The sequence below is a fragment of the Diorhabda sublineata genome, chromosome 11 (genome assembly GCF_026230105.1).
Source record: "Diorhabda sublineata isolate icDioSubl1.1 chromosome 11, icDioSubl1.1, whole genome shotgun sequence".
Lineage (NCBI taxonomy): Eukaryota > Metazoa > Arthropoda > Insecta > Coleoptera > Chrysomelidae > Diorhabda > Diorhabda sublineata.
Window position 1 is genome coordinate 5461693 of NC_079484.1, and position 16820 is coordinate 5478512.

General features: G+C 31.3%; 1 protein-coding gene across 3 annotated transcripts in view; it reads right to left on the reverse strand.

Moving 5' to 3' along the window:
* LOC130450248 (dual specificity tyrosine-phosphorylation-regulated kinase 4) overlaps window positions 1-16820 on the reverse strand; it is a 150482-nt gene that overhangs the window by 47484 nt on the left and 86178 nt on the right. For all 3 annotated transcript variants that reach the window (XM_056788539.1, XM_056788538.1, XM_056788537.1), the window contains exons 2-3: window positions 3963-4079; window positions 8-145 (exon numbers count right to left, since the gene is read on the reverse strand). In XM_056788539.1, coding sequence (XP_056644517.1) covers window positions 8-145; window positions 3963-4079 — 255 coding nt within the window. The remainder of the gene's footprint in view (window positions 1-7; window positions 146-3962; window positions 4080-16820) is intronic.

Here is a 16820-nt window from a genome sequence, read left to right on the forward strand (position 1 = left end):
CACTTACATCTGTGTGGATTAATGAAGTCCTGGAGACGCCGTTATGGCAAGAAGTGCTCATAAGCTTATTCGATGAACTGCTTGTATGATGTAAATGCGATGACCCATATTCTGACGAAGAGTAGTCTTTGTTACTATGAACAGACTGAAAATAAACAAATTATATATTTGTAAATAATATTATCTATCTTTGGGACAATTTACAAATATTTGAATTAGAGAAAGTGCAGTTATTTTATTTCACTTTAATGATCATTACCTCATTCAAACATTCGACCCCATAAGCGCAATTTTTAATAAACAAATACTCGACGAGCACCAGTTTTTGAAAAAAATTAATTTAATTGCCGTAAAAATGAATTTTTGGATGTAAAGTGTGAATATATATGTAACGGAAACTTACAGTCAGGAACTATCAGTACAGTCAGACTTTAACCCGCGACCATTTGACTACAATTTGACAAACTAACCAGGCAACCGTCAATGCATTTTTTTTATAAATCATTGAGCGAAATAGAATTCTAATCAGGTCAAGGGTATTAATATAATTTATTTTTTTCTCATCAATCGGACTTATAATGACCTATTTAAGAACACCTAAAACAAAACAGCTCTTGGAGACCACAGAAATTGAAATTCTCAGGCAAATCTCGGGAAAAACACTACTAGACCGATAAAGAAGCGAAAACATCAGACCAAGGGATAACTCTCCAAATGGAAAACAGTCGACCATGAAAGAATGGAAGAGGAGAGTGACAATATAGAGGCAAGATGAGGAAAGATATTAAAAAGGAACAGGCTTTAGACCTGTTATGGGAGAAAGAAGAAGCATTTTTTGTTTGCTACTAAAAGTGGCAGCGAATTATACCCTAACAGATGTTCTTTGGCTTAACACGTATTTTACATGCATATTTTTGAGATAAAAACAAATTCTATGAAAATTTGACTCCATCTTTAACGATCTAATCTTGCTTATACTATTTAAACTCAATTTCATCCATAACGATCTAGCCTAATCGAACCTATAAGAATTCAACGTCATTCATAATTAATTAAAAAAACTATTGTCAAGCTGTCTTTCATTCATGTGAATTCATATATCGGTGTTGATAACAGACAAGTGCTACCGTGTCCTGACGGAAATACGTCAATTTGTTTGGCCTATGTAGGAACGGGAGCAATGTATGCAAGGATTTCATATACTCCAAGATATCCATTTAACAGATCTGCTTGAATTTCTGTTGGAAGATTTTTCGAATAGCCTGGGGTTTGAAAATTATAGGAGAATATTTAAACACGTTGTATATTATTGCTTGTTTTTATTAAGCAGACGTTTTTCCACTTATAATTTTTTACCATTCCTCGCTACGCTATTGATAATTCTGAACTTCTTCCTAGTTGATTTGTGCCTTAAAGTCGATCAGAAAAAATAAGTGTGGTGAAAATGATACCTCATAGTGAAACAATAACCGCTAAGTGAATTGAAATGGAGAATTGAATTGGATATAAAAATCATGTGAAATAGTATTCAACGGTATTAGATTCTTTTGTTTTTTTTTTCGAACAGAAAAAAAAATTGTTCGTTTCTATTCCGGTGATTGACAGCCTTTTTCTCTTTTATTTCATTCCTGCCTACGCGCGAACTAGTTCGTGCCTTACGAGATCGATAAAGAATTTAAGACAAAAACCCACGCGCGAAATTACTACAAAAAATGCCGTTTGGACATGGGAAAAATCAGATATCTTCTACAACGATTAGACAATTGGGTTAACGGGAGCACATACCCACAAAAATATTTTGTTCCAGCAAAAAAAAGACGATTACTTTTTTTAATACTATAATTTTGAACGATACGTGTATCGTCAGACGTCCCACGTACTACAACTCGTGGAAATGATAAAAAACAAATTGATATTTTCTATTTGGTCATCTAGGTTAGATAGTAATGTTGGATAATTAATACTTTTGATAAATAGTATTTTTTTTATACCCAGTTACCGTTTCGAACGATATTTTCGATTATACGAAACCCTAGAAACACATTTAATAATTATATAAACAGGTCAAGCATTTTTTTTCCAATTAAATAAATGATATTCGTCACAAGATCCAATTCTTAATATTTAGCGTCAAAAGTATGTATTTGTGCAAAAACAAATTATTTTCACGTGGAAATTATAATGCCTGGCTTAATTAATTGTTGTCATCACTATGAGCTTTTTAATTCAAAAAAGTATATTACGAAAAACAACTACATCCATTTTAAGCGAGTTTTTAAAATTTGAAAAGTAGTTGAAGTGTGTGAGTACGTCAAAATTTAAATCAAAATTGTGCCGCAATTTGGTGGATTCCCTCACAAACAACTAACAACAAACAAAGAATGTAATTAGAGTTCCAAATTATTTTCTAAATATTTACTTCACGTTCATGTTTAGTCTATATCAATTAGAGTCATATTAAGGGCGTGAGCGCTATTTTATTAAATGAAAGTATGACTTATTAACTTTATAGACCTTGTTCAACTACGCTGGTAAGCGACGTTCACCTAACTAAACACGTGGATGGTTCATAACGTGTTCAGCATGCTAAAAAAAAAGAAGAAGAGAGCAGTGCACGTTCATTCCATTCTGTGTGTGTCTCAAAATAAAGAACCTTTTTTGTACAATTCTTTGTTTGACGAACTTTGTACATTAGAGACGATATAGTAGGACAAGAGACGGATTTGAGGAAACCCATGTTGCCAACTGAAAAGCTGGTTGTTACTTGCTCCCAGATGCGCATTGCCGACCACCATAGTGTTAGAAGTTCCATAACCAAATGTTAAACAGTGTACTTCTACAGCGCGGAGTAGCCACGGCCACCGTTTAATTGAGGAGACCAATCGTGTCCGTGACTGTTTTTTTTTCCACCCGAATGTCTTTGCCACGCCGCTAGCCACCTGGTAAATGTTTTTATTTACTTGTGACTATATTCTTCAACTGTTTTGACCTGGTAAGAATGTAATGTCGCGTGGAAAGTTTCAATAATAACTGGCCAATCAATCTAAATCAAATATAAGCCCAAACGCTGCTAAATTCTCATGTAAAACGACGTATGAATTTTTTATAACTTCTGGTAGATCGTATCCAAGGCTGACCCTTGCTTCCTCCAATTACCTGCAGTTTCAAAGTCAAAAAATTGCTGAAAGGGAAGTGGATTCGGACAAACGAAAAAGTTTAGAACTTCTGAATAAATTAAATGAAAAATTACATTTCTAAAATCATTGTTATATTTTCTAGATATGACTAATGCAGATACCAGAAGTAATATCAGAAAGTTCAACAGAAAATTTTGATCCATAAAATTTTTCAGAACTGTTTAAATATATTTTCATTTTTTGAATTATTTTCCAATGAGTGGTACTATTTATTTATTATTTTATGTCCCACAATTAAAATTTTTTAAATATATTGAATCTTCTGGACTGCGAAATGAAATTATTAAGTTCAAGGTTTGTTCAGAATAACACCCCGATTGAAGTGTTGTTGGTACATTTTGTACGATCATTAGTCAAATAAACAAAATGCAGTTTAAACGTGTTTACCTATTTTCGTTTTCAGGCCTGCTGATAAATTACAAAATAAACGATTAGAAATGTCTAGGTCATTTGACGGAACAAATATTAAACACATTTGAGTCTAGACAATAATTAATATGACAAATGGACAAGAAAATATCAATATATCAAAAATATTAATGTACGAAATTTAAACAATTATAATGGTAAAATACAATCTCCAACTGTTCCTCTAACTGTAATTTGTTAATTTTATTATAAAATATTTCAAGTGCAAATTGTATACAGACAATAGTAGACACTGAAAGAAGATTTGAAAGCAACAAATTCGAAATAATTATGAAATTGAAGTAATATTTTGATATTTAATAATTATTTCAGTCTGAAGGATATATTTGAACTTACCTTTAAGTACGTTAATGAAGCCTTTGATGTTAATGGTCCATTTCGGGAAGATACTTTAACTAAATGTTGACTGGGTTTAGAAGACAGAACTTCCTTTTGATGGTGATTTGCAGGGCTCTGTAACGACATAGAAAGATCAGTTTTTTCTATGGTCATAGTATATGAGAATATAAAATATAATGTGAATATTAAACATAAATATATCAACATGTTAACTCATTTCTGTAAATAGTATCGTCGAATTTCGAAAAATATTTAATAGATTGTGTCCGTCTCGGTTCATCATTTTACTTGTTTCTTTCCGATCTATGTTTCTCTTCCCATCTTGCAACTGGTGCCTTATGAAAATTTTTCGCTGCCTCTGAGTCTTTCACGTTTTTTGACCACTTTAGTATAGTTATTTATTCAGATCCTAGCTTTTATACATCTCCAGCTACATTCTTTCACTTTTAATTCACACCCATTCAGTTATAACATTTCTTTATTTGTTTTTCCTGCCCTACGATTTTCACTGGACTAAGAATTTTCATAATTACCGTGCATCGTAGTTTTCTTTGTTTGTATAGTAAATTTTTTATTTTTCAAATCTTTTTATTTGATTCCTTTGGTTTTTTGCGACATTTTCTTTTATATATCCGTTTTAATTCTCTTTAATTGCTTATTATTTTCCTAATATTTGAATTTTTGTGCTAGTGGTAATTTCAAATTAAATAACATGAAAATTTTCTGCTTTTCTGCTCAAAAGTCCGTCTAGCTGCACCTCAACATTTTTAAATTAACTCGCTAGATATAAATTATCACTCTTTCAGAGCTGGAAACTTTAATACATTTTTTTTGTAACTTCTAAATTATATAGAAGCGTCACTGTTTTCCATCGTCACAAAAGATCATAAAGACGCTTCGCGTCGTCCTAAAGCAAGGATTCTCTTTTAATTATCTTTCAGTTTATATCCAGTGTAACCCTTTAGGATTAAATTCCACTGTGGATAACGTGACTTAACGAAACTTTGTAATAATGAAAAACATGAGGATGTTGAAAGGGATATTATAATACGTTGCAAATTTCAAAATACCAATACCACGCCTACGATAGAAATTTGGTAACGTATGCATCATTTTCCATATGGAACGAACTATATGAATCAAATACTATGGGGATACATCACGGAACAACTTTAATTAACTAAAGGAATTTACCAAAAGAATGTTGTCTTAATCCATTTTGATCCTTATCGATAGCACGTAGCACTTTATAGTTTTTCATTTTGAGAACCAATCATAATTAATATTATTTTACAAGAATGATTATATTTCGCAGAAGTGACATAGCATATTAGCTGTTTCCTTTTATTTTTATTATTATTATTATTAGATATCACATTTGATTATTAGTGGTGTAATTATGGGGAAGGAACAAAAAAATCTGTACAAACTGTTTGTTTTAATTTAATTATTTGGACTGCACTCTATGAAACAATGGTTAATATACTATAACTACAAACAGTTAATGTAACTGAATCAGTACCTAATCGGCTAGCTTCACTTATTTTTGTTTTCGAATGCTGCATGATATACTGAATCTGACGTTTTCCAAAATTCTTTTCTTCAATTTATCATGTGTAGTTGCTTCCCAATCTTCAAAATATAAGTTTAGTTGTAAATTTCGCTAAAAATGTTCAATTGGTTTCAGTTTAGGAACATTAGGAGCATTCCTAGACCACTCAACGTCCTTTCCATAATGAGCAATGGCCATATCTGGCCAAAGCACAAAATTTCCTTCAGGATGCCTTTTCTTTATGATTATTATTATTAATCTAGATCCAGAAAGCAAATGTATGATCAAGAGCGACCACGACCACCATACCAGCACCTTCGAATTGAACTTTTCCGTTTTCGTATCTTTTGAAATACACTTCTGAATTCACTTTGTTGCCATCCTCGTTATTCGTTATTTCACCCCCAACAAAAGTAAAATGATTTCCAAACTTTTAGCCGAGAGAACTTGTTGTCACTGAGATTTATAAGTTTTGATTTTTGTTCCATTTGTTGCTTCTCAAAATATTTGATTGCCGATTTTCTTGATTTTTTAACTACATTCTGTTTCTTTAGAATGCGGCTCACATATTTCTTATCGATTTTGAAATTTCTTCTGCCCAATGTTCCCAAACTGACTCTCTCTTCTTTATTAACATTTTCTTTTGCTTTTTTGCCTGATCCTGACTTTCTTTCAATCGAAACACCTGTCTTCATACGCCGATAAATCAATTGTCTGATTATTCCTAAATCACAAAGTGTTATTAAACTATTCTTCGAGATCTTGATTTTGTTCAGAAAACTTTATGGGTTTTTCATCATCACACATTTTATGTAACAGATTCTTCCTAAAAATCTCCTACCATTCTTCTTCATTCTCTTTTACCTACTCTACTAAAGTGGTCTTCGTATATGATAAAGTATGTAGTATAATATATTTAAGACATTCCTAACTCACAACACCAAGTGGCAATATTTACCATAGGAAAACACGCTCTGTTTAGTATTTTATTTACAGAAAAACGAATCAACTTTTCTCATAATATCATATTACTCGAGTAATAAATCAAATAAGCTTAGCTATTACCAGAATTTTATTGATTAAACAAACATTCGATTGATAATTATAATTACAAATTATTTTATCTAAATTAGTGCTCGTTTAAAAACTAATATAATCAAGATGAAGCTCAACGTTTAAAAATTGACTTAATATTTTAATAATAAATCAAAACGTATTTAGTGAAATTGATTTTTTATCAATTGAAGCCAGATTAAGTTACCAATGATAATATCAAATGACTTGTATTGAATCCAGATAAACATCTTAGTATACCGATTATAACATTAATTATATGGCATTACATGATTATATGAAGTATTGTTTGAATAAAATTAGCTTTCTCAAACTTAATTTGGACAATAAAAATCGGTTTTTGAGTTCATCATCTTCCTTCAAATTTCCATTTGGTTAGAAAATGGTACTCTAGAAATTTATTTAATCGGAAATTGACCATCATAACTTAAAATAAATATTGTCCTGGCTTTTCAAAGTTAATTGGCCTTTTGATGATAAAGAATGGAGTTACATATAGTGGAAAATTGGGATTCCAAGGTCAATTTTATCATAAACTGGCGATCATAAATTCAATTTGGAGAACAATTGGCCTGATACCAATTTTGTGGAAAATGGGCTTCTTATAGTTAATTTCGGACTGTAATTATATTTTTAGTGTTATATTTAATTAAAAATCGTTTTCATTAAGTTCGATTTAGTCAGCATTGGTATTCCAAGGTCAATTTTATCATAAATTGGCGTTCATAAATTCAATTTGGAGAATAATTGGCTTGATTCCAATTTTGTCGAAAATGTGCTTATTATAGTAAATTTCTGACTAAAATTGGACTTTTAGATGCAACTTGAGATTTTCAATTAATATTCATTCAAAAATTGGTATTAAAAAGTTTAGGTCAATCCATAATTGGTTTCTATGAGTTCAATTTGGAGAAAAATTTGCATCGTTTGAATTTTGTCGAAAATTGGCTTTTCATTGGTAATTGGGAACTAAAATTTGACTTTCAATGTTATATTTAATCAACAATTGATTTTATCTAATTCGATTTGATTGAAATTTGATATTCCAAAGTTAAATTTGGCCACAAACTGACTTTTATAAGTTCAATTTGGACAACTATTGGAATTTTCAGGTTTAATTTCTTCAAAAATCGGCTTCTCGGTTTATTTTGGTCAAAAGTTGGCCTTTCAAAGAATAAATTGGACTAAAATTGGCTTTTATATGTTTAAGTTCTTCTAACACTATCTTCCATTGGTTTGATTGAATGAAAAATATCTATTTTGTTAAAAAATGGTATTCCAAAGTTTGATTTGATTAAAACTTGGTTTTTCTTAATTCGATTTGGCAAAAAATACATTTTTAAGATTAAAGTTAGTCGAAAATGAACTTTTATGTTGAAGATTGGATTACCACAGTTCAATTGTGTCAAAAATTGGTATATCAATTTGGTATAAAAGTGATTTTCAAAAAATTAATTTGCTTATATATCAATTTGAGTTTCAGTTGATTAAAAATCGATTCTTCATATTATCTCTGATCAAAAATTGGTATTCTGATCGAAATGAGCATTTCTAAGAGTCGTTTCTCACCGAACGATTCAAGAAAAATTTCACGCGGTTGGACAATGAGCTCCCCATTCGTAAATATGACACGAATACAGAAACCATAAATATGATATGCAGTCATGTATAGTGAAATATTAATTTGATGTATTAGTGAAATGACTCATTGATCTTTGGATAGATTGACATTACATTGAAATATACTCGGTAAACTATTATTTTTTACAAACTGAATAAATTAATTTCTCAATATCGAGTTTGCATGCTCATGTAAGTTCCTTTTAGTTTTAATACTTTCGTGACTTGGAGTTTTACATTATGAATTACCTGTAGCCATTACAACAATTATATACCGCAGCCAAACGTAAACGTATATTTAGATACTAGCATTTGTGATTTTTTGGAATAATCACCGTTAATGCATGCTACAATATGTATGCGATTGCAGCCAATGGAAATGGAATACGTTACCACGGTATGGATATTTTTGTTCATATTAATATGCGTACCGTTCAATTACAAGGACATTTCACTTTTGTTTTATCACGCTTTTAGATTTTGAACTTGATTTTACCCCATTTTAAATTGTCGTATCAATTTGAAGACTGATAAAAATAAAATAGTTACAAAAATTCCACCATTCGAAAATTGGTGATCCAATTAGAATAGAGTATAGAGAGATAAAGAGTGGTTCCATGTTAACTATGCTATCGTTTAACTAGATTCAAAGATTTTTTGATGAACAAGTATATTTAGTAGCATTTAGCTGCGCAGGGTCCTCAAATACTTTTAGAAGAACATGATTGCTAAAAATAAACGTGCAGAGTACTAAATAATGGTGAAGCATTAGTGGGATCAGGCTTTTGCAAGGTAATGAAACTAATATCTGAAAAGTTTTAAACCTACAAATACGATTAATTATTTAATTGAAAACAAAATGAGAAAAGTAACAGAAAATTCGAATTTCTCTCGGAATAGTTTTAATCTATTCAGTTCTGTTGTAAGGTTTCCCTCTTAGCACATTTTTTTGAAAAGGCAAAATTAACGTGGTACTAAATCTAGCGAATAAGGCGGATTATGATGTACAGAAAGAACGTGTCAACCGTTTCTTGTCCTTCACTGACTAAATTTCTTTTATGAAGCGCTCAACAGGATATGAGATATACACATGAATTTTCTGTATTAAATGTATGTTTTTTGATATTTCATAGTTTGTTAATGCAGTTTTTTTATCGGATTGATGACTACTCAATCTACTTTCCAAATATTGAGATGTCTGTCCGATGTAAACAGCATCACAATTATTATAACATTTTTTTATCTTTTTTATTGTAGTTAAGTTGAGTGTTTAAATAATGTGGGTATTCTAACTTCTAATTTTTAAGTTTTGTTTCTTTCTTCAAGATGGTTCATGTTTTGAATACGTAATTTACCATTTTTGCGGATAATTGTTTTCTAAACAGTTTTTGTTTTCTGAATAGCATTAAAATTAAGGATCTGATAGTGGGCTAGCTATCAATCGGAATTAGTCGGTAAAACAAATAATTCCTGAAGATGCCAACCATACGACGACGGCCTAATAGCCCAAAGTTTTTTCCATGACATAGGATGATATGAGTTTGAATATTGGTTTTGATTTTGAGTTATCGTCAATTTTATATAATGTCAACTTTAATAAACGAGTTAATGATGTTTTTTATTTAACAAGGAAAGACTATCGGTCATTATTTGAAACCCAAGGAGCCTCAAGTTCATCTACAGACACACTCGAAAATTATTAGAAAGTCTCCTATCTGCGTTTATTAAACAAAAAACAGATAAAAATCTGACACGAGGCCATGGAAAAACGACAAAATTAATAGATTTGAACGATTCTTTCAAGGTGTTCGAAATGTTTTGTGTGCACAAAAAAATAATTTAATATTAAATTGGTCATTTATGTTGATGATGGGTTGAAAAAAATAATTACATACTTGAAAATTGGACAAAATTGCGTTGGAAATGATTGCGATGTTGTGAGTGCTGCTGAAATCAAGATATGAAAGTGGTTATAGGAAGCGCTAATTAAAACTGAGGAATTATATCATCTAAAGCCGGTAATACACGATGCGTCCAACATTGGAACCTAGCCTAAACTTACCTAAAGAAATGAAATCGTGGTAAAAAAGTGATGAACAGCATACAACAGATATACATTCTTTCAAAATAAACTGGTTGATACAGGTAACTCGTCCAATCATACCAGTGCCCAGCGTTGGAAGCATTGGACGTATCATGTGGTACCAGCTTAATAGTTCAAGAAAGATAAATCAGATATGTCCAAGTTTGATTATGACTCAAATCTTTCAATACCTTACAGCAAATTTACAATTTTCTAGTACCTACAGACGTTACTTTTCTATCGAAACATACAAACAGTTTTCTTCGTCGATAAATTATAACTTGATGAATCTATAACTAAAAATTTCTATTTCGTAGAAAGGCACAACATATACAGATAGCAATATGAGATAAAAGTTCTTATTTTTGCTATTGGTATGAAGCAAAATTAATTTTTGATATTATAGTAACTTGCTATCGGTTTGACCTTATTTGGCAACGTAAAATATTCGAATCTCTAGCATAACCGGATTGGAAATAAATTATTTGATCACGCTTTCACCATACATTAGACAATTATTATATTAACGTTAGAAGCGGTTAATTTTTTTTCTCATCACGATGAACCAATAAGGCTAACAAAAAAAAAATTAAACGTTGTCGCCTATTGAAATTAGCATTTGCATATAGTAAAATTGCTTTCTATGAAAAGAATAAATTAAACGGTAAGCGTTAAATTTATGACGCCAGGCTAGGAAAGTTTAAACTTGAAGATGTACTAAGAGAATATTTTGAAAACTAGCTATGTGTATCTTATTTTACGTTTGTCACAAATATTGGTGATATTAATGCTAAATCGATTAATGAATCAATGATCTAGTGAACAAAAACAAGTTTTTTCAGTCAAATTTCTACTTTAACGATGATTCACAATGAACTAAGATTACTCAAATTTGACAATTGTTTTTATTGATTTATTTGATGTTGTTTTGTTGTGATCGAACAGATTTTTTCGAGGCCATTCGGTTTGTCCTAGCTTCGGACAACTATCACTGGCTGTAGTTCACTAAAATATTTGCTATTTTGAGTTCACAGTACCAAATCCTGGTTTCAATTATGGTCACCTATCAAAACTAAAATCCTTCTTACAGGATATAAAAGTTGGAATCTGGATACGAGGTCTGGCTATTAAATAACGAGACTGGTTACGAAAAAGAGTTTTATTATAAAAATTATTCTACATTCGAATGCTCCCCTTCAATATACTCTCCTTTCTCCGCCATACACCTTTCCATACGTTTTTTTCATTAATCGAAGCAGTGCTGGAAGTCTTCTTTGGTGAGTGCCTTTAGGAGCTATGCCGTTTTTTACTTCACAGCTTCCGTCGACTCAAATCGGGTCCCTTTTAAGGCAGATTTCATCTTCGGAAACAAAAAAAAGTCGCACAGTACCAAATCTAGTGAGTACGTCGGTTCTTCGAGTACTAGAAAGCCCAAATACTTTTGGTCAGGATTTTTTGGCACCAACTTCACACAGACTTTTATCATGTGAATTTTTCTAACAGTTTCTTATCGGCGTTTACAGCACTACCCCACCCGTCTAAGGCGCCTTCTCGTTATTTAATAGCCAGACCTCGTATTTCATTATTTGTTATTATGTTTTTTATGAATAAGTTTTATAGCTACGGCTATGAACATTGATTTGATTGAAAGTTATGTTGAAATTAAATAGCTGCAATCCTACTCAGTCAAAATTACAAAATACAAAACACCCTTGTTTCCTCGATGTTATTTCACGAGCTATTTTAGTCATCGAAAACACTTGGTGCGTAATGACATTTCACCATACTATTTATCAAGTGTTTACCCTAAATGTTAATGGAATGTAGTGACGTAATAAAAAAAAAGGTTAAAGTTCAAAAGCTTCCCTCTTTTGACGTGGAAAGTTTAAACTTGTAACGTTGTTGAACGTGCCTGGTGGAGAAACTAGAATTTCTTTCATCTAACTGATTAACAATAGGATTGTATATATTTTCACTCAATTACAAGGACAGGTCAAAAAGATCTTAGAATTTTCCACATCTCAATGGAAAGGTCTTAATTTATACAATCTGCGTCAACAGCAATGTTTTTTTTATTGTATATATGTTGTGCTAGAAAGTATACAATCGTTTCACAAATTCTAAGGAGTTTTTAGTATTTTTAAAACTCAAAGGGACGAATTTTTGAGCAAACAAAACTCAATATACTGAGATTAAGGAATAATCAAAAAGTTTATCAGCAATGTCGATTCAATTTCTACTTATTTGGTTTCGAAAAACGGAAAAAGTACTTTTACCCAAAAACAAAGGTACATGCGCAGTTTTTATGGGAAAAATCCTCCCACTGATTCTATCAATATATGCAAAAGTGATAACTTTTTATTTGTATGACTGAATAAAAAGCTCTATAGAAAAATATTTGATTCCAAATTATTCTGAAATGAATTAACTGAAATCAGCATTGGAACCATTTTTTTCACTCTATATTTAACATCTGCATCTCTTTAAAAAAGGAATTGATTACTCCGAAAGTACATAATTAACATTATTTGATCGATTTACTATTAGCGGTTTGAAATTTAAAAATTTCAACGACATCTGCTACACTGAACTATAATTAACTTCAGGTATTACGCAATATGAATAAAATCTATCATTTAATAACTCTTCCTATAAGTATCTTCTAAAAAATATCTCATTCGTGTAACGTTAGAAGTAAAAATAATTCTTTAGAAAACTCCATAGAAACCAATTCATTACTTACATAAGCTGTAAGATATTTATTATTTATAATAATTTTTATATTTTATGATAGGACAACATATTTTAAAACAATCGAATCTGGTTCTTCAGTACTGATCAGTAGCATTATTTTTAACGTCTTCCTCCTTGAATTTCTCATTCTCTATCAACTTATTTGAACTGAATAATTTATTTACTGACATAAAACCTGTATCTGAGGTTATTAGCAACAATGACAACATTTGGCAACTTAATATAGAAGTCAAAAAAAGAAAAAATCCATTGCGATTTTTTTGGGGAGTTTTTTGAGAGATATGGTTTTGTTTTTTGAATTGGCCTGATATAGAAAACATTTCCCTTTGAAAGACTGGGGTTAGTACGATTATTTGATGTTTCTTTTGGTGTGGTGCTTGCTCAATGTGTTAATCCGCTATCTATCATCCGTGTAATCAAAGTGATTGAAAACAGAATGAATACAACAAAAAAAATGGCTCGCCGAACCAAAGCGCTGTTGGAGTAGATAATTTTTCTCAGTTAGATAGATAAAGTTTTAAACCATGTCAAGTTTTTCAGTAGAAATGCAGCACACATCAGCTATAAGGCTTAGAAATCACAAAATGGGACCAATAAACCACAAAAAAATATTTTTCTAATAAACATTTTATTTCTCAACTTTTTATATTCTTATATTCTCTTTTTATAACATTTAAAATGGGTTTTTTCAACATTTTTTTCTCATAATGATACAAGAGAGATATTTGAAAGTAATTGATATAGACATAGTAAACATTTCAAAAAGTGCGGTACATCGCATATTAAAATTAAGACACAAGAAATGATTTTTGCGCAGTTTCACAACCATAGATGAGATGTGGGTCTAACACTCCACACCCGAAACAAAAGATGAATCCAAACAATGGACTGAAAAGGGAGAACCAGCGCCCAAGGCGGGCAAAGACCGTTCCATCTACAGACAAGGTCAGGACGTCGGTTTTTTTGTAATGCGCCTGGGCTAATTTTCATTGACTATCTTGAAAAAGGAAAAATTATTAACGGCGAGTATAATGCGAACTTATTGCAACGTTTGTGCGAACAAATCAAGCAAGAACGGCCGCAATTATGTTGTTTGACCAAGACAATGCGCCAGCTCAAACATCCGTTATTCCAATAGCCAAAATTAATGAAATAAAGTTTGAATTACTACTTCATGCACCCCATTCGCCAGATTTAGCCCCTCGGATGATTTTCTGTTCCCAGATTTGAAAAAATGGCTCGGTGGTTAAATATTTTTTACAACGAAAAGGTAGTTACTGGCTATTTTGAGGTGCTTGACGATTCTTATTATAAAAAAACTTATTGAACATCACTGGTATAATAAATATATTTTTTCCAACATTTTTGTGTTTTCTTTAGTGGGCTAGGTACTTCTGGTATAAAACCTCTACTTTTATGCCTGGAAATAAGTATAAAATAGTATACAGAGCCATTGAACAAAAGTTTGATAATAATTTGACAATAATTCGATTCCTCATGCCACTTCAGTTAATTAGTACCCAAAGAGATTGAAACTTGAACTTATTTTGTGATTCTCATCTCGTGTGACGCTCAAAATTTTAACTACGCATTTTCTCCAAGTATCTAACGATTAATTTAGTTTTTCCATTCATCTTTCTCACAGGTAATTATTTCACTCAAAGTGTTTTATTTTTTCTTTCATTTCTTGACTCTATTGCATTCGACCAATCAAATCATATTTGTAAATCAATCCAATAGAAGTGTTCTGAATCATATAACAGCTGTAAAAAATGAGACACTAATTCGTAACACCCAACCTACCAAAAATAGGTTTTATAATATATTATCGAGACATTTCTCAATGTCAACGGTATTATCTGAAGATAAATTACGTAACGACTTCCTAGTCTAGAAAAATTGATGACTAAACTTTATTTTTATTGTTATAACCTTAGAATATAGTTTACTGGTGACAAAAATAGACCCATTTCTGATTTAAAGTGTTCATAGATACATAGAAATATTTAAAACAGATGATTATTTATTTTAAAGTTTATTCACCGACATTTGATTTAATTAACATGATCTGAACAATCCTATTTTCAGGCTAACTATTACGAAATTCCCAGAAAGGGGAAAATTGTCCTGGTTTTCAAACTCTACTGGCACACAACCTTGTGTAGTGGTGTCAAATATAACACAATACTCAAGGCAATTTAATGAACATTCTCTGGTTAAAATGTAGCTGGAATTATTTAAGTTCATCTGTGCGAACAATCTACACGATTCTGTTCATAGAAATTTAGTGTCGGCCAGTAACTATTTTTTTTCTTAAATGAATACACAGTTTCATAAACTATTTTGTTATAAAGATGAATATAAATGAAATTAGTGAATCTAGAATCTAAAACATTCAAAAATAAAAGAAATAATATCATATATCAAGCACCTCGCAATGATTGTGACGCTGTTTACATAGGGCAGACATCTAAGTATTTAGAAAATAGATTAAAAGGTCATCTAACACATGCATTCAATTATGAAAATGCCAAAATTCACGAAACCGAGTGAAACAAACGAAAAAGAAAATTCTTAGAAATGGTTCACATCAAGTCATGTTTTGATTAAGACCGAAATACGTCTACTGAGTTTCATAATATATAGGTACCCTATATTTTGAAACTGCTTTGACAGCCGACGAATATAAAATACAGTAGCTGATCGATTTATGAAAAGTCCTACGGTGGACAATAAAGAATTTTCGGATAACGAATAAAACTTCTCGGCTCACGGAACACTCGACACCAGCCCTCAATCTGAATCTGCGCGTGAGCTGACACGTCATCATGTTTTGGAGCATGCCAATTATCCTTAAAAATGATTTTAAAACGTTTTGATTAGAAAAAAAACTTGACATACTGGAAGATATTCGTCGGCGTCATCAGACATCATTCAACAACAGCTGTGTTCATCCCTGGTTCAACAAGACGGATGTGAATAGGGTGAAATGCCTGAAATTATGGATTAAATTGTAACAACTGCGAGAGATCTGGAATTGGAGGTGAACGATGTCATTGAAAAGCTTATAATGAAACAATTTTGAAGAAACTCAACGAAATGTGTTTCTAAAAAGAAGAATACTGACCATAAAATATATCTTGAAGAAGTAGGAGTATGTCATAGCAACAGTCTAAAAATGATACACAAACCAAACTGATGTCAATAGGATTGCTGATCTCTACAGCGACATTGCTATCAATCATTTCCTGAAAGTAATGAGGAAGAGAGAAAAATAATCCACATTTGACATGTTCTTTGACACCCAAAGAAAGGAATTGAAATAAGTTTACCAAGAAATTATACTTGTACATGACATTTTTTAAAAATGAACTTTTTGAGGATTTCCAATACGAATTAATCGAATTCCATAAACAAAAACATAAAGAAAGGAAATTTATTTCGATGTAAAGAGCAAATTGGCAATGATAATTTCTAAAAAAATTACCGAAAAAACTTTTTTTCACAGCGTGAACGGAATTTTAAACCACGACCGGCAAATCCGGAGGTTTACGCCTGACGTTTGTACGGTTAACGAACGCAATCAAAGTGGTGGGATATACTAACAGTAATGCTTTTAATCTCAAATAAAGTTACAAACAAACTCACAAGCTCACAAATCCACATACAGGTGAAGCTAATAGGAGCGTATTAAAAAATCTACAAGTTTCTCTAAACTAACAGATTCAACCAATTCTGAATTTTTGCTGTCGTCCTGATAGAATACTTCGCG